General features: G+C 34.9%; 2 protein-coding genes across 5 annotated transcripts in view; both read right to left on the bottom strand.

The window, feature by feature from the left end:
• Positions 1-26,754, bottom strand: part of LOC147839360 (uncharacterized) — a 963,858-nt gene that overhangs the window by 873,126 nt on the left and 63,978 nt on the right. The window lies entirely within an intron of this gene.
• Positions 1-26,754, bottom strand: part of dpf3 (double PHD fingers 3) — a 74,113-nt gene that overhangs the window by 24,377 nt on the left and 22,982 nt on the right. For 2 of the 4 annotated variants that reach the window (XM_087297412.1, NM_001111169.1), the window contains exons 3-7: positions 21,990-22,097; positions 14,336-14,469; positions 8,202-8,297; positions 7,864-7,936; positions 4,536-4,577 (exon numbers count right to left, since the gene is read on the bottom strand). In XM_087297412.1, coding sequence (XP_087153538.1) covers positions 4,536-4,577; positions 7,864-7,936; positions 8,202-8,297; positions 14,336-14,469; positions 21,990-22,097 — 453 coding nt within the window. The remainder of the gene's footprint in view (positions 1-4,535; positions 4,578-7,863; positions 7,937-8,201; positions 8,298-14,335; positions 14,470-21,989; positions 22,098-26,754) is intronic. The other 2 variants (XM_087297411.1, XM_087297413.1) reach the window with 1 other exon arrangement.

Raw genomic sequence — 26,754 nt, 5'->3', positions numbered from 1 at the left:
AAATGGTTTGCTGTTATAGGTTGTCATATTATGTAAAGCTCATTTCCTTCTCTCTACAGGAGGACGCAGTAAACATGTCAAGCATCTGTGGGTTGCAGACTGCAATACCAGCAAGGTAAGCACAATATTTTCACAGTCATAAATTCTCCCTCTACAATCTATAAAAAAGGATGAACAAACCATACAGAAGGACAGCATATGTACAGCTTAGGAGACCAGTTGAAAATGCCCAGTTTCTCTGGATTTATGGTTGTGTGTTTGAATTAAATGACATTTTTTGTTTGTTTGTTTTCCACCTTTCTTCCAAATGAAATGTTTTTGAAACATTCCATGTTTTTGAGCATGTTTGTTCATTTTTACATTCATTGTTAGATACAACACAATTCCAATGTCTTAGCATTAGAAGAGTTAAGAAATCAGTATTTAATGGACTAACCCTGAAAAATTATCAATTTGGAAGAAATAATATCAGAAATAAAACTATTTTAACATTATACACTGCAAAAAAAGGCTTTTCTTACTTTTTCCCTAATTTTTAGACCAAATATGTATAAAATTCTTACAATTTTCCTATTTTTTATAGTCCAAATGATTAAAAATCCTTAAATCAAGAACCATTTTCTATACAAGTAAAAATATATATACAGTTCAAGTCATTCATTTAAATTTTTGTTTAACAGAAAGCTTTTTTTTCAACACATTTCAAAACATAATAGTTTTAATAACTTATTTCTAATAACTGATTTATTTTATCTTTGCTATGATGACATTAAATAATGTTTTACTACATATTTTTCAAGACACTTCTATACAGCTTAAAGTGACATTTAAGGCTTAACTAGGTTAATTAGGTTATCTTGTCAGGGGTGCGTTTCCCAAAACCATCGTTAGCCAACTAAGGTCGCAAGTTCTGTCGTTACAAACATAGTTTGTTAATTTGATGTTTCCCAAATCCATCATTCAATTGAACATTTGCAAACTGAGTCGCAAACTTGTGCACTTAGAACTACATGTTTGGAGCTGTAGTTCGAAACATAGTTCCAGGCTGTGTTCTATTCAAACTTATCTCTCCTATGCCCTTTTCATTTAGAACATTCTAACATTTAAACTTGGAATGATTAAAACTAAAAAAGCCTTAAAGTCATCTCTCTTAGGTGTAGTTTGCTTTCAATGTATTTTTACAGTTCAGTTTTAGCGATCTTCATGTTTACAGTTGTGCTCCCTTCGCAGTGCACTTTGAAAGCATTAATGTCATTTTGAACATAGCCTCATGACGAAAGCTATATAGGTAACCTATTATTTAAAAGCCGAATTTATGTTTCGTCTCCAAAGCTTGTGAAAACAAATATATAAAGCATACGTTAATGATTTTAATTTATAGTAGGTTATTTATTAAGTATCTGTACTGTATGATATGGGCCTGAAGAACTACAGAACATTTCTGCAGTGGTTTGCATGTGTCAAATTGTAAAAGTAGACTTTTCAAAAAAATAAAATAAATAAATAATTGAACAATATCCTACTTGATAATAATAATTAAAATAATAATAATCGTCATCATCATCATTATCATTAATATTTTTGCAAAAACAATATTAGATTTTATTTTAAATGCATGTTTGTGTAAAACAATATCATTTGCACAAAGAAATTATTTGGTTCTTCTCTAAAGAAATAGTTACTCAACCCTGTTTAGAGCATCGTTATGAGCGTTTTACGTTTTAACTAACATGATTTAAAGGAAAAATATATAAAAGGAAAAACCCACATAATTAGGATATATTCTGAATATAAAAAAATAATTTTTATTTGTCTAGAAAATGCTTGTTTTTAAATATTTAAAAAATTAAGCTAAAGCTAAAAACCTTTTTGCAGTGTACTCAAACCCATTGCTTAATAAATCCAGTTCATTCAGAGAAAATATTTATTTTAAAGCAGTCTCCAAATTTTTTCCATAGCTGTACATTATTTGACAAAGGTTACTAAGAAAAACTACTTATTAACTAAAGTACTTTGACTTTTAACAACAACAATTAGTAACTAAACTGTTTGAGAGTTTAGTAACTAATATTATCAATATTTGTTCATGCTTTAAGTCAAAGATTGGACAGGGCAACTAAATAATAATGCAAACTAATAGTACCTTACTCTGCCCAATCAATCCATTTGGAAAAATCAAATCCCAATAAATAAAGCAAAGTCCCTTTTCACAATTAATTTTAAGGTAAAATGCTGTTTCCTTGTTGTCTTTATTCTTTTTATTGACGCATGATACTTAAAGGAGCACTAAGTATCCAATAATAGGGAGCTTAATTGTATTGAATGTGCACTTGTAGTGTACTTCAAATCTTACAGTAACAGTTTATTGGATTTGCAGATAATATAATATTAATGAAATAAAAGGCCACTAAATGTACTTAAAGAGACCTCGCATGAATGTTTCTTAAGTGCATTTTGGAATCATCTCAAATCAAAAGTACAATTTAAACCACTGTGTTTGTCGTGCCTTAAAGAAGTGAAGAATGCTTATTCTGATGTGTGAAATAACAGACTGAAGTTGTGGATGTTCTTTTTGTATATAATTTTGTCTGTGTTAATGCAAACAGCATGAATTCATTTTAAAAGTATTTTATTTTTATTAGAAAGTTTATGTATAGCCTTCATTTTTGTTTCTATTTTAAAACATTTTGTATTCATTTCACTAGGTACAAAAACAGCTTACACAATTTAAGACAAGAAATATTTAATTCCAGTGCCATTTCAGCATTCTTTGTTTACAGTATATTCCTCTAGAATCTATCATTTCCTTGGCAAGCCATGAAAGTAATAATACATTTAAAAAAAAGTAATATTATATTATTCTCATCTGATAGTGCACAAAAATTAAAGAATCAAAATCAGTGTAGTTTTTAATAGTTAATGCATATTTTTTATGTTTTTCATGTTTTTGAATGTTTTTTCTCTTTTTTTTTTTTGTTGTTATTGCATACGGGTTAAGCACATAAAATAATTTCATGAATGCAAATAACATTCAATTAAGTGTCCAAAAACACAGCATTTGCAAACACAAACACAGTTTGCAGTAAAGTTTTTTTGTTTCTAATACAAGCACTTTTTGCAAGGTGATTTTTATTGTAAAATAAAGGTATGTAATAGTAACCCATCGGTCCTACTGCACCCAACCCTGTGCTGGGATTGAACTGGCGATTCTATGTATGGGAGTCGGTTGCTCTAACAAGGAGGCTAAAGACCATGGCCTCAAGCATCTGTCGCTAGAGTACCTATTGAGGTCAGAGGAGTGAGGTTTCCCTGCATAGCACTTCATTAGCTGGCCTCTGTTCATGGCACGTGCTGATAAATCGCGATATTTGCTTTAGCGGTGATTCCGACTGAGCCGGACAACAGTTTGATGAACTGTTGTCCGTTGTCGGCAGGAGGATTTTCCCCCAGAACACCAACAACAGACACGACCCCATAATTATGCCCCTACTAGAGAAAGCTCCTGATTGGTTAACGCAGCACGAATGTCTGCTGAAGTTCAAATTTCCCAATTCGAGCTAAATCCGCACTAAGAGCGTCAATCGCAAAAAACTCTCTACTCGCGCAAATCGCACCATTCCGTCTTTGCATTGACTTAACATGTAAATCACTCGTGCTTGATGCTTTATTCGCGTCTGGTGTGAACGCAGCATTACACTCATCCCCTAAACCTCACTTCCATCCCAGACGAGCCCCCACGTGTAACCCACCAGGATGAGCTGGGAGCAAACTGGCGATTCTATAAATGGGAGTTGGTTGCTCTAAGAAGAGGACTAAAGACCATGGCCTCGAGCCATTGTCGTCAGAGCACCTTTTGAGGTCAGAGGAGTGCATAGCACTTCACTAGCAGCTAGTGAACTAGTATGTAGATGTAGTATATAAAATCTTAAAGCTTATACTGTATATATTTGTTTTTTTTTCTCTACAAGGTTGCATATCGGTGTTTTATAAATGCTATTTATTTCTTCATGGATAAAACTGACTTAAATACTTAGTGCACCTTTAACCTGCTAATATGTATTTCATGTAACAGACCTGGCTTTTGTAGGAACTGTGCTACTTCTAGTGTATATTTAATGTAAAAAGAGACTGGGCTGAATCATAAAGCTGAACACAGGAATCATTAAGGCAGATCATAGGAAAGGGAAGCAACTACATGCATTTGGTTTCAGCAAACTGCACGTCCAGAGTCAATCATTTTAGCAACGCAGCAGATTTTCACCTAAAACAGGGCCTGCAATCTAAATGCGTCAATGAAAAGGCTACGTGCTCAAGCTTTGCTTTTTTAGCATTGTTTTTTGTTAGCCATGCGTGAAAGCTTTTAGACAAGCAGTGTGAGATATCAACAGCAGCTACTGAGACAGGGGAAATTAAAGTCTGAACTAGCTGAGTAATGTTAATAAAGCCTTCCCGACACAAGCATTTAACTGATTAGCCTTGTCATTAGCATAGCCCACATGTCCGAGCAAGAGGAAGATGGCAACAAGGCTGAATACCTGAGTCAGCGGTTTTTGAGTTATGCTTTTGTTTGTATCTGTCTGAAACAGAGGAGACACAAAGCAAAAGAGGAGACAGAAAAAAAAAAAAAAAAGAAGTAAGTTACATTCAGAGAGGCTTCTGCAAACCCAAAGTGGCTCTAGTATCTCCTCGGGTAGACACATGCTCTTGATATTAAAACAGACCACCATGCCAAGATGGGAAACAACAGGCAGGTACCATATGACAACATGAAAGAAGTTTTTTTTGAGGAACACAAAACAAGACAGCCAAATAGCAGTAAAGTCAAAACAGTTCAAATCCCATTATGAATAAAGAGACATTAATCATAAATTAGACAATATTTGTCAAAGCCTATATATTAGATATTTCTGCCAGTTTATATTATTAATCAGAGGGGTCCAAAATTATGAGAGCACAATAGTTTAAGTACTGTTTTTTATATATAATATAAAAAGAATAGTGCTGTTTAATAAATAATCATGACTACTTGAATACAAAACAAAAGTTTCAGAGCATTATAATTAAATAGTAATATAATTATATATATATATATATATATATATATATATATATATATATATATATATATATGTGTGTGTGTATGTGTGTATGTGTGTGTGCGTGTGTGTGTGTGTGTGTGTGTGTGTGTGTGTGTGTGTGTTGTATTATGTATTATGTTTTTAAATATGTAATATAATGTGTATTTATATAGCACATTTACTGTCTATGGCCATACACCCAAAGTGCTTCACAATAATGGGGGCGGTCTCTCCACACCACCACCAGTGTGAAGCATCCACTATGATGATGCGACAGCAGCCACAGGACAACCGCCAGTGGGCTCATCACACACGAGGCAATTCGGTGGATAGGGGTGATTGAAAGGCCCTGGTCAGTAAGGGCCAATGGTGGGAATTTTGGAAAGGACACCAGAGTTACACCCCTACACTGCAAAAAAAAAAAAAAAAATGCTTTTCTTACTTAGATGTTTTGTCTTCTTTCTAGTCCAAATATCTAAAAAATTCTTAAATCAAGAAACATTTTTTGGGCAAGCAAAACTCATCGTCTTGTTTTCAGAAATAATATTCCAAAATTGAGTTTTTCCTTAAAACAAGCAAAATGATCTTCCAATGGGGTAAGCAAAATAATCCTGTTTTTCCCTTTGACGTAAGATCATTTTGCTAACTCCATTGGCAGATTATGTTGCTTGTTTTAGGGAAAAACTCACTTAATTTTGGCATATATTTTCTGAACACAAGACAATATGATTTGCTTATATAGAAAATTCTTTTTGATTTAAGAATTTTTAGATATTTGGACTTGAAACAAGAGAAAAAATCTAAGTAATATTTTTTGCAGTGTACTCTTTACGAGCAGTGCCATGAGATTTTTAATGACCACAAAGAGTCAGGACCTCAGTTTAACGTCTCATCCAAAAGACGCCACCCACTGACAGTATAGTGTCCCTTTCACTTTACTGGGGCATTATGACCCACACAGCCTGCAAGTTGAGCACCCCTGCTTGCTTTACTAACAGCACATCCAACAGCAACCTAGTTTTCCTATGCAGTCTTCCATCCAGGTACTGACAAGGCTCATCCTGTTTAGCTTCAGTGAGTTACCAGTCTTGGACTGCAGGGTCATATGGCTGTCAAAATAATAAATATATGTACTATTTCTATATAAATGCCCACACAAAAATATACTTTAAGAATATTCACACACACACATATATATCTCTGTGTGTGGTTATTCATTATTAATTGTTAAACAGCACTAATAATAATAATAATAATACCTAAATGTTTTTCACATGTTTTTATTCACCAGAATAAACAGCAAAAGCAAGTCCAAAGCACTCAAAATATGTGGGGAAAAATATGAAAAAGCCTTTAATAACATGGCTATTCCTTAAAACTGCCCCTATGCATTTCGGAAAACACTTTAGACCTTCATCAGGCTAAAGTTCATTGAGTTATATTTGTAAAAAACTGTATTTTTTTGCTGTTTATTAAGATGAATCCCCACAAAGAGCACTGATACATTAACTAGGCTACCCCTGAGCACTTTTTGATTGATGTTGGTTTTTTAATTATGTTTTAAAATTCAAATACTCTTGGTTTAAAGGGATAGTTCACCCAAACATAAACATTTACTCCTTTATACGTCTAAGTATTTTTCTTCCTGCTGAACACAAAAGTTGTTATTTAGTCAAAAGTAAATAATACTTCTGAAGTCATTAGCTTCCATTAATCTTCTTCAAAATATTTTCTTTTGTGTTCAACAGAAAAACAAATGTATAACTTGTTTGTTCAAACTATTCTTTTGAATCAGGTTTTAAATACAAGATGTTCTAAGTCAGGGTTTCCCAACCATGTTCCTAGAGAAGCACCAGCTCTGCACATATTCCATGGCTGTTTCTCAATTCCAAGAATGCAGAGAACGTTCTTGTAAAGACCAGTCTTGCCAGGTCATCTCAGAAGAACGAACTCATGAGACCAAGAGGATAGAGAAATGAGATGCTGCGTTCCTGATGGTCACATGACCTTCACATGTTTTTAACGGAATTATTGAATTTAACATACAGCTTTCATACAACGATTTACTGTTTTTTTTTCTTTTCAATGTATATAACATGCACAAAACCCTTACAAATATACTTTGCACAATACAAATAAAACATATTTAAACACCCTTAATGTGTTTTTGCCTTTATTAAGATTTTTTTAATGTTAATGTTTACTTTCACTGTATCATTTAGAGAAACTCTTGAGATAAATAAGTGTTATCTCTGAACTTTAATAATAAATCTACTGTATATAAAATGCTGCGCTTCCCACCTCCTTTATTCAGTCACAATGACTTGTGGGACTTCTCGAGTGAGTTTTGTGCTCAATTTTGCATCGGTGCATCCTCCATACTCCATACACATCCGGGAATATTCACATATCCTCCGTTCTTGCTGTCTTGAGGTTTGGAACTGAACTTTGGCAGTTGCTGATGTTGTTACACAAGAACACAAGGACGCTGAAGAACGCATATTGAGAAACAGCCCATGTCTCCTTAAACAAACACACCTGATTCAGATCATCATCTCATTAGCAGAGACTAAACGACATGTAATAGGTATGACAGACAAAGGAGACATCCAAAACATACAGTGTTGGTGGTCCTCCAGGAACGTGGTTGAGAAACACTGTTCTAAGTGGCCTTAAATGCATAATACTGATTAATTCAAACATACACAAGTTAAATGTATTTTTCAGGTCACTCTGGCTTTAAGGCACAAGGTTGGCATATTAAAGTGATGACTTGGACACTCACTGTCACACACGTAGGGTTTATCCTGATCGTCGTTGGCCACTGCTTCTGTTCGCCTGCGCCCAGAGCCTCGACCCTGATCACAAATTACAGGACAATCGCTTTTATACATGACATGGAATCAATATTTACATGATCTCTCAACACTTTATCTTCTCTCCGTCTCTTCAAATACCATATCTCGGACGGATCATCATAGGTATTTCTCTTTCATGATTTATTTCTCTCTCAGGTGTCAGTCGGCCTTGTCTCAGTCTAGATCTGTCTCTTTTTCTTGCTCTTGCTTCCCTTTTTTCCATCACAGCATCTGCAGACTTTGATGAGTCATGCTCATCACTCACCCTGCCTTTGTTTCGATGCTTCCTCTTTGGTGTGTCCACTTCAAAATCCTCATCATCATGAAAACCGTCCCCATTTTCGTCTGCTTCCAACACCCGCTGCAGAGAAACGAGTTTGGATAAGCAATTAGATGACAAAGATCAATAGACTGCACAAGAGAAGACAATAGTCCACATTTCCAGAGAGAGAGAGAAAGAGAGAGAGAGTTATTGCTGTATGGATAAGGTCAATGTTTTGCTCTCATAGCAGAGCAAAAACATAGCAGAACTTAAGAGATAGTTAGCTTTGGTTCTCCATTCTGACTTTAAGCAGGCTACATCATTATGCCAGTAGGTGGTGAAGAGTATCATTATGAGTGAGTCACTAGCTGGGTTTCCAACATCCTATGTAATGTGCATTTTGAAGTATCGCATGAAAAATATAAAATTTTAAATAAACATCCCTTAATTCAGTTTGCACAAAAAAATAAATAAATAAATCGGACGTATCATAAATTACACCAAAGAGCTTAGAATCACCAAGAGGCGACACTCAATAGAACGTTCCATAGCAACAGCAGCTGTCGTTTGGATCTTATTGCTGTCGCGATGACAAGCAGCTTTGTTTTTTATTTATTAATTTATTTAAAAAGCACAAAAAAGACAACAATACAACACTTACTATCACAATCATCTGCACTTTTAATTTGTAGTTTGTAGTTTATTTTACAGACTTGTAATATGCTGTCGTTCTATTGGAGTTTTCATTCCAAAATGGCGACCGCGCCATCTATTGGCTGTTTCCCAAAACGCACTCGAGTGTCGCCTCTTGGTGATTCTAAGCTCTTTGATTACACTTAGTGACTAATCTCCATTATGCTTGCTCTGTTTACTTTTGGTTACTGGGTTACCAATACTACAGTCAGTCGCTCTAAAAACAACATGGAAATGCACCTAATTCGCATTTGGGATTAGGCAACCCCTTTTACACAGTAATAGCGGTAAATATCCAGAAAATTTCCGGAATGACTTTACTGGTAAGTTAAAAAAAAGCGCTGTTCACACAGGCAGGGACATTCCAGAATTTTTCCAGAAAAAAAACGTCACACATCCATTCCTAAATACTTGTAAATTCGGACATCATTAACTGAGCTCTAAACAGCCTTGCTTGTATTTGTAAAGATAGAAGAGGTCTAGAAGATAGAAAGATAGAAAATGTGCTCATTTAGCAAGGTGAGCGAATAATTCACTTTAATGAGTGAATTGCTGATACAGTATATACGTTTTACAGATTGTTCAAATGAACTGATTCATTCAGGAACAAAACACCAAAATGAGTAATTCTTTTAGTCAAAAATACCAATTGATTCCATAACAAAACCAACTAGCTGGTTATATTCGTGATGAATTATTGATTCAGTCGACTTATTAAAAACATATTGTTTAAAGATGATAATTTAATCAGAGACACAACCTACACATATTGGTCTGAAACAAAACAGTGTTTTGTTTATGTGGAAGGCAAAAGAACAGACAAAACTGGGCCTAACCCTTTTTTGGAAGAACAACATGTGGGAAATTCATTGATATTGGTTACAATAATAATTTTTTTTTTCAAAGTCATAAAAGTTTTAAAATCTTGTAATAACATCCCAGAAGTACTCCTGGTTTTTCCCAATGAGTAATTCAATGAGTACCATATAAAGGGTTAAAATGTAACCTAATATTAATTTGTTAATTAAACTTTTTTACGAAGACAAGGTGACACTTGATATTAATGATATTTGGGAACTATTACTAGTGTGCTAATGAGTAGATACATATCAGTGAAGTGCACAACGTAGAAGACATCCTGCAGTTTGTTTTCTGTGGAGTCTAGTGGTCTTGCCCTCATACTGCGGTATTGTTTGCCAGAAGGTAGGAAAGAAAACAGCTTGCGGCTGGGGTGGATGGGGTCTCGGATGATGGATTGAGTCTTATAACGACAGTGAATGGTGGATATCACTGATTGATGATAGACCGCATCTTATAATGCTCTGTGCCATCGCCTCAAACTTCTCTAAAGCATATCTGTCTGTAAAATACAGTAGAGCAGCTAGCGAAGAAGCTTTCTATGGTGATAAAACTTGATTACACTGATTACAGAATTTTTTTTCACAAAACAGCAAAATCAGTCATCAATCCTTATTAGTTTGTCATTACCAATGTCTTTTAGCAGTAATTAACCTGTTATTTAGTTATTTGCCAGTTATCAATATATTAAAAACAAAATATTTTATACCTATTACTATACCTGTTATTATTCACTAAATATTACATATACATTTTCATCTTCTGGAGAGTTTTATTTGATTTTACCTATTTATTTAGAACAGAAAAATCATAAACAAAACACTTCTTTAAACAAAATACGGAGCGGGATGAAGCACAAGCTTATTATTTTCCCCAACCCATTAATACACACATCATTTGTTTATTACTTTAACTTATTTCTTTTTTTACTTATCTCTTCTTTTTACATGAGACATATAAGCTTTACATAAAACAAATTTTATCATTTTGGCATCTTTGACATATTTCAATGTTTGATTCCATTTGTACATTTACGTTTTATAACATAGACCCCAAAAATACATAATATTGCAAACGGCTATTGACATTTTATCATACCTTTCTCAGTTTATTCTTTTTCAAATACCTCTATTCATCATTATATTATTTTAATAATGTATATTTATTAGGGATGTAACGGTATTGTAAATACCGTCATACCGCAATATTAATTTTTTTCGATATTACCGAAGTCGCATGACTCTGTAAAACTATAGGTCTTCTGAGAAAATTTGCTCAGGCGAATGAAGCGAACGGGAGGTAGCGAAAACTACTATTCCCATCAGCCCATGCTTGACCATCATCCCTTGCGGTCTGTTGTCGCTACAGATCCAGTAATGCGGAAATGGAGTGTGCTGCTAGAAGCGGGGATGAAAAGAGCTGGAAAACTCTAAGGCCCCGTTTACACTAATGCGTTTTAGTTTGAAAACGCATAAGTTTTGCTACGGTTACGCCAACCGTCCACACTACATTGGAGTTCTCAAGCGCCGAAAACGGAGCGTTTCGAAAACGCTGGAGAGGCCGTTTTCATTCTGAAACGCTGCTGCTCCGTCTCAGTGTGGATGATGGAAAACGGAGACATCTGAAAACGGAGGCGAGGCTGCAGACGTTTGCCTCTCTGATTGGGGCTTTTCCTGAATATTAAGTAGCCTAACACGCACAGTTCAGTCCTGCATTCTCTCCGTGTAAGTTCAGACTTCGCAAGTTTGATCAAGGCTGCAGTCTCTTCTTCTCAGTTTGATATGGAAAACAGACTATACCGAGGACACGGGTAAATCTTCAAAGGGAACAGTGTACTTTATAACTTCATTCACATCATCCTGGCTACGTTGTTTCACTTTCTCAACAATAAAATGTAAACATGATTTAAGGAACTGCCTATTTTCATTTTAATATTAGCAACTTAGACAGCAGACATGTTGAGGCGTCGTGCTGCATAAGATGAGCGTCATCTTCACTGTGTGGATATTTATAACAAAACGGAGCCGATAACAACTGCCTCCTTTCAATTTCAGTGAAAATACGAAACACAGCCTCTCTTTTGCTGAGTATCAGTTTTAAGAATCGATAATGGCCATTTTAAAAGTATAACATACAATAAGTTTATACATTATAGGAAATAAAGGGAAGCGATCAGTCAATATACAGAATGTACGTGGTTACATTAATCATTAACTTATCTTTGCGCTCTGCCAAAACACGTTACCTGAGAACAAGTAATAGATTCCAATGACCAAAGTCAGGGAATATGTCGTTAGATAAAGACAACAAGATAAATGAAATATCCCGTTTAATAAATATAGTGAGATTAGATCCAGCGGGAGATGCTTGATGAGAAGTCCGACTAGCAGAGCTCTCATCTGTGTAGATGGGCTGAGTGTGATTAAATGTTGAATGTCATGAGTTTTCAACAATACTAAATTGAAACTTTATTTTTTTACATGGTTTAATAATTTTTTGTTATTAAAATTGAAATTCCTGTTTCAAAGCTTACAGATAGATGGCTAATTTGTATGTCATTGACACTTTTGGCACTTTTTTGGAGTATTTTCATAAGTTTTGTTTTTTCCTGTAAATGATTCAATAAATACCGTACCGTGAAATTCTGATACCGTTACATCCCTAATATTTATACAACTTTTTAAATTGATTAATATACGGACATTGTTTGAAAATCTGTTCCAGACTGTTCCATAATTTCACACCACATACAGACATATACAATTTTCAACCTCCTAAGATTTTGTTCTTCTCTCAGAATATATCCCCCTTGTCTTTCTTCAAAAAACAGTTTTATGCATTTCGAAAGTAATTTATTCCTAGATTGAAACATAAATTGTGCTATTTTAAATTTAACCAAGGCATTGAACTTAAATCTTCAATAAAAAAAAATTAAAACAAATATATATATATATATAAAGTGAGGAGTAAATAAAACTTATTTACTCCTCAAATACTATATATATATATATATATATATATATATATATATATATATATATATATATATATATATATATATAGTATTTGAGGAGTAAATAAGTTTTGTAAATAAGGATTTGTTTTGTAAATTTGTTTTGTAAATAAGGATCGTAAATTAGATCCTACAAATTTCAACACAGTAACTCATATACAGTATGGCAATATAGGTTTATGTAATACATACAATGAATTATTGCCCAGGATAATCTTGCTTCATACACTATTGCTATAGCTTTTACCAATTTTGATTCCACCTTATTTATTTGCTGTTTCCAACTAATGTTATGATGCAATACAACACCAATAGAATACTCTTTTTATAACTTCATTATTAATTTTTAAATCTATATAATGATTCATTTTTATTTTCCCACATCACAAAGCCTTTGTTTTAATTTAATGACAACGTAATGTTTATGTCAAACCACAATTTCAATTAATAAATTTCTGTTTTAATTAACTCCACAAGTTTTGGTAAATCATCCTCAGAACAAAAGATACTTGTATCCTCCGCAAAAAAAGCTTACTTAACTCTGATATCTTACACATATCATTAATGTAAATTAATAAACAATAAACAATATTGGACCTCAAACTGATTTTCGTAGTATGCCACAATTTACATTTAGATATGAAGATTTATGGTTGCAAATTTCAACTAACTGTTGCCTATTTTTTCAAATAACTGCTTATCCAATCCAAGGCTACTCCTCAAATTCCATACCTTTCTAAGTTATTTACTAATTTATTATGATTTATTGTATCAAATGCCTTCTTAAGATAAAAAAAATCCAACTACCTTCTCCTTTTTGTCTCTCTTAGTATTAATTTCCTCAATAAGTTAATGCTAGAGATGTTAATCAATTTTTCCTGAAACCATATTGCTCATCAGCTAAAATGGTATGCGCTTCTATGAAATTATTAAGTCTGTTAACAAAGAGTTTTTCCAAAATTTGTGAAAACCGAGATAGTATAGAAACTAGCCTAATTTGTAATATAGTTTATCTCCAGATTTATAAAGTGGAATTATCTTAGAAATTTTCCTTTTATTTGGAAATTTACCAGATTGGAAAGATCTATGACAAATATAGGTTAATGGTTCTACAATGTCTTCAATCACTTTCTTAATTATATTATTATCAGTAAAATTGATATGAATTATATTCATTTTAGTTTAATTGGACATAATGATAAAATTGATAATTAATTTTATCATTTTAAATATAAAAGCTATTTATTTCCACTTATAATGTCCTTAATCTTTGAGAATAGAAAGTGGTGTTGTCTGTTTGCTAAACTTTTCAAAAGCGTAAATGAAAAAGCAATTTTGAATTAGCAAATTTGCTATGTCTGAATGAGTAAAGATGTGGTCTAAGAGAAGCAGCAATAAATCACTGATAGAAGTTTAAATATCTAGAGCTGAATGTAATCCAAGTCCTGTAATGCACAAAGTGTTTTGACAGGAACTGACATCAGTGTTTACAGACAGCTGTGGAATATAAAAGAACAGCAGTCTGACTGGAAGGCATGCAGACTATGGTGTATTACAAATCTCAATGTGCTACCTGAATTTCCAGAAGTGTCTCTTCCTCTTTAGCGTTATTGTTCCTCTTGTCCAAGATCCCGTCTCCTCGTAGCAGTGCTTCAAGGGCCGTGGCCTCTGTCTGCGGGGCTTCTCTCTTGGCCATCAGCTCAGCCTCTAAAGACAGACAGAGAAAGGAGGAAAATCAAAACCTCTGCTAATTTCAACCTGTCCTCCATGAACAGTTGGGTCCAAAATAGGGCTGCACAATATATCATAAAATTATCATTATCACATTATAATAGTATAAATGTACTGCAGATTTGTGTTTTTGTTATGCATACATTTATTTTATGCATTGGTTGTTTATCTCAATTTGACCGAGCAGATGTGGTTTTTACTATTTTTATCCCCACCATGCTATTGGCTGGAGTGGCTCAAAAGTGAAGCCAGTACCGAAAATAAACACTAATGGTGAAAATGACAACAGCCAGTGAGAGTCAGAAAATTTGCTAAGGTTTTCACTCATATATAGTGTTTTAAACACTAAATGTTTGCATTAAAATAAAATTAAATAAATAATTAATTTAAAAGTCAATGCCAATAGCCTGGTGGTACTGTGCGTCGACATACAGGTCGAACACAGAAGTGCTCACGGCAACCTCAGTTCAATTCCCAACTCAAGGTTATTTGCCAATCCTTCCCTTCTCTCTGCTCCCAATGGTCTCCTGTCTGAAATCTCCACTGTCCAATGTCATAATAAAGGTGAAAACCCCTAAAATATAATTATATATATTTTACTAAAGCATAGCTAATAAAAATAGCATTTTTTATCTAGTGATATGTTAATCTCGATATCACAATACCTAACAACAATATCGCATGTAACATATCTTTCCAGTATGGTGCACCTCTATTCCAAAACACTAAGAGCATTTCCTAAAATGCTTAAATTAGCGTTATTTTGTAGTATAATAAAATGCTATGCTTACAAAATACATGATTTGCATACAAAAAGTGAGGTAAAAAGAGAAAACTTAAAGGGCTAGATTTACAAACAGCTTGCTCCAGTGCAAACCGTTTAAGAAAAGTGCTGATACGGTTAAACCTGACCTTATTGCTTATGCATTTGTAGGAGTTTCCTGATCAGATAGAAATTGTATGGCAAGTAAGTATTTAAATAAGTATGCAAAACAATTAGCTAAAATTTGTGCTCCTCGAATTACGGGCATTATTTAACAGATAAAAAGCATGTCTTAAATGTAGTGCTTGAAATTATTGTTGCCAAGAAGAGGCACTGCAGAAGAACAGAGAGCATGTAGTGTATTTTTTCCACACTTATAAATTTATTTGAAATGCCAGAGGAACATCCGAACACACTGTTTGCCAAGCCATGGTATCTTTATTTGCCATAGAACAAAATTACCATCCATTCATATTCGTTATCGATTAACTTGCAGTAAGAGAAGCCTGGACACGTTTTGCTTATTTGCCACTATGCTAATTTGCGATGCACTGATTGTGCATTGGTCGATATGTAAATGAGATGTTACATCTGTGTTCTTTAATTTGTCTGTAAATTATCTGCAAAAATTTCCAGGCCTATCTGCACTGTTTAGGAATTAGACTCATGTACAATGTTTAGTAAATCTGGACCATAATATACTTTGTAAAAAGGTAAATGAATTTCATATTTTGGATGTTTAAATAGAAAGTACAGTTGTGCCTGTTAAATTAAACCTCTGAAAGGACTTTTTTAAAGGCAAATTTACTCTGCATATATATATATGTGTGTATTTGCCAGAATCAGTTTAGGTAGCTCTCTCTTGGACGCAGCAGCCATCAATATGTTTGTACAGGATGGCTAGCTTTTCAAGCCTCATTAAAGGTGAAAAGCTCCAGGTGCTAAAGATGAAATATAGGATATGTGTGTATACTGTATATGAGGGGAAAGGCACAAGGCAAATAATCTTAGGATGTGTTCCATTTCACTCCCTAGTTTTTATGATGTAGAACGTTGTCTCATGCTATAGAGCACAAACAAGGACTTGCATCCATTAAACATTGGGTCACACATGACAGATCCACTCATGACACAACTGCAAGGTCAAGTTTACCAACACTAGAGTATGTGCATTATGAATCTACTTACTGGATTTACACAGCTGGTAAAAAAAAAAAAATGTACAGTGTCCTTATGAAATACAGACAATTTCAAGCAGAACAGATTATGTGCATATTTAATAATTACAGCTTGGCATAAAATATAATTGTTAGACATAAGCAGATATTCAATAGTTTAATATATTTTGATAATGAACATGCAGAATGTTTGTTTTTAAAACTTTAAGAGTGCTTTTTATACTCAAGAGTGTTGTATTGGCAGTGGTTGTTCATCACAGCACCAAACGTTTGAAAAATTAATAAGGGATTTATTTTCAAACCTACATTTTCACATGTTAATCTGGTTTGCGACATAGATTCTGAGACTATTTATAGGTCTGTTGTTCATTAACTACGTACAGTAAGGTTCCATTTTTTTAACATCAACAAATCTTTGCTGAATAAAACAAATGGCAAATATTTAAAGTATAGAGTAAAATACCCTTTTTTGTATGTTTGCAACAATGCCAAACAAGCACACGGAAAAGAATTTTAAAGACAAATCTTGAATCTTTACTTTTGCACTTGTCTTCTGATGACCTGAGAGATTTAGAAAAATTATTTCAGACAAACGAATATAAATACAGGGTATGTACACTCACTGGCCACTTTTTCAGGTATAACTGTCCAACTGCTCATAACGCAAATTTTTAATCAGCCAATCACATGGTACTTTAAACGTGGCGTGCTTGTTGGTGCCAGACGGGCTGGTCTGAGCATTTCAGAAACTGCTGATCCATTGGGATTTTTATGGACCACCACCTCTATGGTTTATAGACAATGGTCTGAAAAAAATATCCGATGAGTGGCAGTTCTGTGGGCAAAAATACCTTATTGATGCCAGAGGTCAGAGGAGAATGGCCATACTGGTTCCAGCTGATAGAAGGGCAACAGTAAGGCCCAATCCTAATTTTATTTTTTACAACCGAGGGTTAAGGGGAAGGGCTTAAAAATTTACCCCTAAGAATTGGGACAGCACTACAGCACCTGCACATGTCATCATATGTCCTCGCGATCTCTTGCTTCATATGAGATCAGATGATAGTGACTACTGTAGTGATTCCAGTTGTTTCATTTTTTTGGTATTTATCTTCAGGAAATCACTGAAGGCATATATCATGTCATCATAACGATCTAATGTGGCAATAAGATCATAACTGTACTGTGGATTTTCACAGTGGCCATATTAATAAATGTAAACACACCAAAAACAACATGAACATTATAGCAGACACTGTAAAAAGCTCATTCTCAGCCACTAGACTTTTCTGACAGGGTATTCCAGTGTTATCGAGTGTCAGAATGTTGTGGGACAGCTGTACAGGAGTTATTTTTAGGGATTATAGATTGCGAATAGATCACGAAATTTATCGGTTTTTATTTTAGCGTTTTTTTTTTTTAAAGCATGATGGTAAAACACGAGCGCGGTTATGAATATATTAAAACTTGTTTGTTTGTTATAAAAGATTCGTAATAATGACAAAAAATTCTAATTAGTGGATCTCCTTACTTCCGGGTGCAGCTGTGGCTAGTATATTCTGGGAAATTTTTCCTACCCCTTAGAAGGGGTGTATACCCCTTGCCCTTAGCCCTACGCCTTCAAGCTAAAGAGAATTGGGACACCACTACCCCTTCATGGGCTACAGCAGCAGAAGACCACACCATGTGCCACTCCTGTCAGCTAAGAACAGGAAACTGAGGCTACAATTCGCACAGGCCAAAACTGGACAGTAATAGATTAAGATAACGTTGCCTGGTCTGATGAGTCTTGATTTCTGCTGTAACATTCAGATGGTAGGGTCAGAATTTGGCGTCAACAATATGAAAGCATGGATCCATCCTGCCTTGTGTACACGGTTCAGGCTGGTTGTGCTGTAATAGTGTGGGGTGTAATAGTGAATTTTCTTGGCACACTTTGGGCCAATTAGCATCTTGTCAGAGCCTACGTAAGTATTGTTGATGACCATGTCCATCCCTTTATGACCACAGTGTACCCATCTTCTGATGGCTACTTCCAGCAGGACAACATGCCATGTCATAAAGCGTGAATCATCTCAGACTGGTTTCTTGGACATGACAATGAGTTCACTGTACTTAAATGGCATCCACAATCACCAGATCTCAATCCAAAAGAGCACCTTTGGAATAAGGTTGAACAGGAGATTCGTATCATGGATGTATAGCCTGCAGCATAAATCTGCAGCAACATCGTGATGCTATCATGTTAATATGGACCAAAATCTCTGAGGAATATTTTCAGTACCTTGTTGAATATATGCCATGAAGGGTTAAGGCAGTTCTGAAGGCAAAAAAAGGTCCAACTCTGTACTAGTAAGGTGTACCTTATAAAGTGGCCAGTGAGTGTATATATCTCCATCCTTTAGTTGTTGATGCAGTGCAGTCTGGGAATGTTTCAGTGAAACTGTTTTGAATCAATGTAGACAGTTTTAAAATGGCTGACTATAGAAAAAAAGTACACTTACTAGTGAACAAGGAAGTATACTGAAACACACCCTTCGATCCCTTCGATCCGTCACCACATTTGAATTCCTTTCAATAATATGCATCTTTGGAGTTGAAGTGCTCTTACCAGCAGTGTGGCCATATAATGTGTTTGCAGTTACATTTGTTTACTCATTTCTTTTAACCTCCCAAATGTGTTGTTACACGATTGAAAATGTTTGCATGAATCTCTGTCCTTGTCTTTATTCTCTTTGTGTCTGATTGAGTCGAGACACACTCTTCCCCTGGGAGTGGAGCTGAAAATAGCGCAGACTGCCAGTCAGGGGCTGATTGCAGTCACCCATCCCCCGTTTGCAGACGCCAATCACGAACAACAGGCTAAGGGAGCTTGATGTCTACAGACACAAATCATAAGGTCTTAATCATCGCAGTATAATACAGCACTGCAATATTTATGCATGCCATTAAATCATGACATTGGCACTGACTGGAAAGAGTCGGCACTGCTTTTAATTAAGAATTTAGCAAGAAGTCCGTTTTAAATGGCTATTGTAGAGCATAATGAATATATCGGTTTCCAGAAATGCAGCTGTTTGGTGTTGTCGTAGTTGCTTGATTATGTAGCAGACAAAATAGCCTGATTGAATCACTTTATTGAATTAGAGACTGTTCTACATGCCACATTTGCTGTGGAGAAAAAGGCTGAATGTCAAGATTTACGTTGGAATCACACTTGCTTGCTTGGTTGCTTGTCGTTACAAACCAGACTTGGATGGGATACTGGACACCAAACCTGTTTACAGTGGCTGAGCACCCAGAAATGTACAACGCAAACACTTTTCAGGCAGGAAACGTAGGAAAGATGTCCTGCTGTAACAGACCAGAATTATGCCTGGCTATAGTGTAAATATTACAATTCCAGGACTCTGGAAAACACATAACTTAAACAGATAGGTCATTCAAAAATGAGAATTATGTCATTATTTACTTTTCCCATGTTTGTTCCAAACCTGTTTGATTTACATCAGCCTGTGCAACATGGGATGTAGTGTATCACTTTTCTTGGGCATTTACATATTGAAAGTGTTAGTCTTGACAACTGCACAAACTACACACAAGTTTGGAGTCAGAAAGTTTTTTTTTTTTGTCCTTTCCTTAAAGATGCTCTATATTGAGCAAATGTTACTAAAGAAATGTAAAAAAAAAAGTTAAATATTAAACGATACAACTAAATCTAATCAAGTATATTAGGATTATTTTTGAATGATTATGTGACAATCAAGACTAATGAAGTAAAGGGTGGCTAATCTTGCCATTAAATAAATGGAAACATTTAGATTACATTTACATTTAGAACTTTAAAAATCATTCAGAGGTAGGAACCGGGGGACATGCAACAACTTTAATCATAAAGGTAAACACAAAACAAAAGTTTCCATCTGGAGCTCCTTTACGAGACTTGACACTTGTAAACACTTGCTCCATTGGGCTTGTGGCTCTCAGCACCGCCCAAGCTGACCAATCACAGAGCTTGCGCTACGCGTCGTTGCGACGTGTGGTTACATTTTTTGAGAGGTGTGTCAGCCATGGCAAAGGCTATGCGACTGCGCGAAGGCTGTGCCAGACCATACGTATGTGTTTGACACAAAAGTATAAATTAGCCTTTAGGAGGTTTGCTGAAGGTGTAGTTGATGTGCAGTGAGGGGTTTGTGTCTTTAATAAACTTTTGGAATTTGTTGGATATATTGGTTGTAATATATGAAAAAAGGATCGACTTTTTGACTGTGACACCCATCATACAGAGCTTAAATCAGAATCTGCACTATTTATTTAGAGGATGTTGAATAAAAAAAAAAACTTCTATCTAGGAACAAAGCATTGAGTGTAAAATCATAAGTCTGATTTTCATTTTTTTGTGAGAAGCTAACACGTATGGGGAATAAATATCCCAAATCTGACTCTGTAAATGAACACTTCTCAAAAGTATTTTTTTAAAAGCAAGGTTTGACAATAAGCATGGCCTAATATGCGTGCAAATGTGATCTTAGAATCAAGAAGCAGCAAGACTGACAAAACTAATTGTTCACAGGAGCAAAATAAAGCAGGTGATTACCGGATGAGAGGATGATGATGTGCCCGACTGTTCAAAAGCATGCGCGCTCCCTTTTACTTGCGCGAAGCAACAGTGCCAAAAGGAAACGCAACTGCTTTTATCGGTTCTCTTTGAAATAGACTGGACAAAAAGCTATGCTTGTGCACCCACAGTCCTGCTGCTTTCAAGAGCTCAAGACACCATCAGCTCACCCAAAAAAAAGAGTTGGAAAATGTTGACAAAAATCCAATTGCGCGTCCCTTTTATATTCAACAGGGTCCAAATAAAATAATAAAAGGTAATTTCTGATGTATTTAAGTTATTACAATCCTTTTTTTGTTGATTTTTCTAGTATAACTACCTATTTAAATGACTATATCCTGAAATATATTAGCATGAAATCAAATTAATCACCATGGAAAAGAATTTTGGTCATACCGCCCACCTCTACTGAACGGTCTGAATTTGTCAGGAGAACATTCATGCTACTCAAGGTGTTTTTTTATTTTGTTTTCTCCTGATATCTGCATTACTGGAAACCACTCTCCTTGAGGCTTAAATCACTTTTATTCACATGTTTTTGTTGAACTCGTGCTGGCTGAGGTCCAATTGAAGGTCAGAGGTTCTTATATTGCTTTACTGCTATAGTGTTGCCAGGGACAGCTAAGAAAATAATAGAGTGGCCCTCTTGTTGACACAGACAGGCCTTTATTCGCCTTTATCAAGTTCCTCAAGCCCTTCTACAGCCCCCCATCAGACCTACATTCTAATGCTGCATGGCCAAATGATTAAAGGGGCCCGATCAGGGCACACAGACACAGAGAAGCATAACGAGACCCAGATGGGCCGGTTCTGCAGCCTCTCTATGACCTCAGAGCAAAGAAGCAAGGACGGAGAAGGAAAAGTGAAGCAAAAAAAAGCTGCAACGCAAATGTTAGCAAGAGAAAAATGACACAATTAGCTGCAATGGTGATCTCACCGAGTCTGAGTTCACAAAGACGGAGCTGAGGGTCAAGAGGTGTGTGAAGTCGCCTCTTCTTCCTCCAACAACGCGCTGGGTAGGTGTACATCTGACCTGCTGCCATCCCTGCAAAAACAAATACAGCAGAATGCTTTGAATAGGCTTCCAAATTAATTCGAAATTACCTAAAGTTTAGCTTAAATTTGGTCAGGCTCAGCCTTCTAATACTGCTTGTCAAGGTTAAAATTATTGAGATGGGCAATCAAATCAAAAAAGGTATAGAAAAGCATGTATCAGTTCAATGTTGAAATAAAAGCAAGGTAAGATTGAAGTAGTGAAATGGTAATAATCTCTTTTTTCAAATTTCATTGTTTTAAATTAGAAATTAGGGAAATTAAAAATCTAGATTAATTGAACATTTCGATTATAATTAATGAACCATTATTTATTTGTTTAATTTATTTTTTTGCCCTCAGAGTTCACTGACAGGTTTTGTACAGTAAATATGCTCACATAATACAAGTGAGAGATTTCTGAATGAATTATGCATTACTTGATTTTAAAATCAAGTATATCAATGTATATCATATTAATTATATTTTAAACAGTGCATTTCTTGCATATTCTGTAAACAAATATTTTAATGTAAATAATAATTGTTATGTCTTGGAAAATATCCTGTCTCAAGGCATCTCTGGTGCAGCTTCCAATCATCGTCAATATAGTGCAAAGTAAGGCTCAAGAATGAGTCCATCGTCTTTCTTGATCAGAAATCAGATTTGCCTGCAAAGTGGCAGCAGAAGTGTAAATCAGCCTCAGCATTAGCATAGCGGGGTCACAATACTCCACACTTGGAAGGGAAAGTAATTGAAGAAACTGACCTGGAAAAATTAGATAGATTCTAGACCATTTCGATGGATGTAAACAATAACAATGGTCCTTACGTATTTCCAGTTTTACAATTTTAATGTCTATTGCTTCCGAGAATGCAAAAATGTCTACATATTGATAAATAATGTTATGATGGCTGTTTTAATGTGAAGGTATGATTAAATTGCCTCTTGTTACACTTATGAAATACGACAACAAGCAGGAAATGTTCATGGGCCAATGACATCACCAAATTGAAATGGTCTATAGGTTCTGAATGTCGATTTCGATTACTTTTCGATTAATTGCCCAGCCATATTAAAATATAATATTTTTTTAATGTGATTTTTGTGTATTTCCTAAATTAAAGTCAATGCGACAACACAAGAAATGCTTTGTGTTTTTGCAATATTATTTAAACCAATAACAAACTCTGATTTAAAGGGATAGTTCACCCAGAGTTGCACACTTTTTGTATTTACACACTAACAAAATAAAAAAATTAAAAAAAAAAACAAACAATACTATTAAAGTAAGCGGTTAAACTTTTTCAGCATTCTTCATTATATCTTATGTGTTCAACAGAAGAAAGAAACTCAAACAGGTTTGGGAACAAGTAAAAAGAGAATAAATGATAATAGAATGTTTGTTTTTTTGGGTGAAATACTTATTTAAAGTATATTAAAATCAGAAAAAAGACTGATACAGGACTATGTACTTAATGTCTTTAAATATAGGATGAAGAAACTACAACCCCACACATGAATGTGAATGATAATCAAATGATGACGCAAAACCAATAAAGTAAAGCAAAACTAGTCATATTAGGTTAATAGCTGTATTTATAGAAGCTATATATTTCAAGTGTATTTTATAAGTGTATCTATTTCCTTATGGAAAAAATTGAGTTTATGGGTATTATTGCTCCTACAGTAGTTTATTCGTAGGATTGCATCACCATACTCATTTGACTAACAACGTGAGAAGAATATTTTCTGCTGGCACATATTATGGCCCACTCATCAACAGTTAGTAAACTGTCTTCCAAACTAATACATTCTATTATTTATGTGAAGCCACATAATATTTTTCTCCCTGATAGAAAACTGGTCTGGTCTGGTCCAGTAAGGGCTGTAATTGAAAATACTGGCGTCAAAGGTTTTCATAGGTCATTCTCTCTTATTGGCCCATGCCACAAAATCTGTACGGTTACACAGATAGGAGGCACATGGTCCCAGTTATGCATTCATCCAGTGTCCTAATGGTAAAATGGAGGAATTGAGCAAGAGAGATCTCAGAATAAAAAAAACATCCAATAAACACTGGTTTACCACAAAGTGTAGGGTGTGGCTATAGAGCTTTTAGTTGCAAGGCGCTGACTCTATTTGTGTCCGGTTCTCAGCAGGCATATTGTTCACTTTGGCAGCTATATGTCTACATATTGGCTGTTTTGGTCGGACAATATGCAAAGGAATGCTGTGGAAAGACTACAGACAGAATCCCAATGCATTCTTCTGCCTCATTACATTGAATAGTTCATTGCATTGTCTAACAGATAACAAGTGGAAACCTATAATCTCCATAACAGTTGTAGGCTGCATACACAGTCATCAACACATGTTTTATTTGCGCTTTATGTGTCAACTGCTGTAAAACCAGATGCGTTATCCATAAATCATGCTGTAATTTTAAGCGGAATTTAAAATGGAGGTTTAGATGGATGTGTAATGTGCCAACTGAACCAAAGTTTAAATGAACCAAATGCCTGCGGTGAGACGAAAAAAAAATTAGGAATGACTGGATGTTTGGCAGTTGTAAACATTTGGTTAGATGACAGCATCTTAAGATGGAAGCACCATACAAAACCCGAGATGCAATGTAAAGCTCATTTAACATGTTAACACATATAAATATTGCTGATTCATGTTAGCACATCCCACCTCTTCATTTATAGTTAACTGTACAAAAATCACCCTCAATCACCATATAATCTCAAATTAACGCAACTTCTGTAAAATTAACCATTCAAAATGTTTTTGCACAGCAACAGGCCAAAAACTCATTATTCAGTGACAGTCCTATACTGTCTGTTTAGCTGTCAAATCAAGCAATACTGTTACCAGATTCAGACGTTAAATTCATAAATGTGCCTGATATTTAAAAGATTGACTTCATTTAACAAAACAGACATAAAAATAATGATTTATTCACTTGCACAATAATCAAATTAAACTTTTAGTCAGTTATGGCTTCAGATTGACTACTGAAACATGTATATGATTTATTTATTTAAAGTCGTTGCAAAATTGCGGATTTCACTAAATTTAAGTAAACAAGTTACCAAAAACTAAATAGTAATAATGTTGTTTTCGAATGAACCTGTAAAGGGGCAGTATGTAAATTTCGTTGCTGGAGGGCAGGTATTTACAACAAACATAGGCATAGTTTGATGACGTCGTGACTGTAAAAGAATATGGAATCATGAGAGTTTTGCTCTTTATTACATCTTATAGTACTCTTGTAGAAATCACGTTCATGAATGAGCTAGAGTATTCAAAACTTATTATCATGATAGTATGAAGCGGAGTATAAGGCTGGAAGCTGTCAGTTCTTAAAATGGCTTGTTTTAAACATTTTTCAAAACATTTGGTATAATGTATAAGTCAGCAAAATATGTTACACTGTTTTTTTTGGATATTGTAATGGAAAAAATCTTACATATTGTGCCTTTCAATTACATTTTTAACATTAAAATATTATGTTAACACTGGAACAACCAGAAGTCTAAAACTACTAGAATTATTTTAGCGCTCGTTCTGACCATTCTCATTTAAGACGTCATATTATCGCATCATATTTACATTTAAGGCTTCTATTAAGATGTTAAATTTAAGCTTTGAATGTCTGTCATCATATTTAATTAAGTCATCACCCTAAAATTATGATCTTTTTGATAATACAGCCAATAAAATTATAGTTAGGCTATCGCTCGTGAATGTCCACACCTCACTTTTTTTCACTTTCTAAAGCAAGGGAGAAGGCTTTTTCGCAGCACTGAATATGCTGTTTTGAAATATTTATCGGAAGTACAGTTATGTTTTTGCCAACAGAAAGTATATTTAAAGTCACTGGGAAAAGTAGCAGATAGTGATGGGAAGTTCGGATCATTTTACTGACTTGGATCTTTGAGTCTTGTTCATTAAGATGAACGAATCTTTTTTCGAGTCATTTCGTTCATTTGGTTCAATTTGCCAAAATATTATTGAAAGGTTATGAATTGCTTCCAAACACATCTTCAACTAGCCCCAAATGGTTGATTGCACGACAAATAAGTCATAAATAGAATACTATAAGAAGGAGAAAATAATAATTCAATGTTTACCTGCTCTTTTGTCTATGAAGGCATTTTTGTCTCTTTGCTCAGCTCACCTCTTCATGTCTTCAAATGTCACAGTCACATATAATTTTAAACAATGCACAGTCTAAGCCGATAGGAGCCATGATCGTTCGTTCATCACGTGACAGAATGACTCAAACCCGAGGACTCGACAGATGAACGGTTTAATTCTTTTTCTGGCTCTAAACGCGTATGATTGGCCCGTGAAGAACGAGTGACTCAGACCCAATAGAGGACTCGAGAGATGAACGGTTCAATTCTTTTTCCGGCTCTAAACGGGTATGATTGACCCGTGATGAACGAGTGACTCAGACCCGATAGAGGACTCGAGAGATGAACGGATCAATTCTTTTTCCGGCTCTAAACGCGTATGATTGGCCTGTGATGAACGAGCGACTCAGACTCGATAGAGGACTCGAGTGATGAAAGGATCAAAACTTTTTCCAGCTCTAAACGCATATGATTGGCTCAAGATGAAAGAGTGACTCAGATCTGATAGAGGACTCGAGAGGTGAG

This window comes from Danio rerio, chromosome 20 (genome assembly GCF_052040795.2).
Source record: "Danio rerio strain M-AB ecotype USA chromosome 20, GRCz13ab, whole genome shotgun sequence".
Taxonomy (NCBI): domain Eukaryota; kingdom Metazoa; phylum Chordata; class Actinopteri; order Cypriniformes; family Danionidae; genus Danio; species Danio rerio.
Note: the sequence above shows the minus strand (reverse complement) of the source record. Positions and strands in the feature narration are given on the sequence as shown.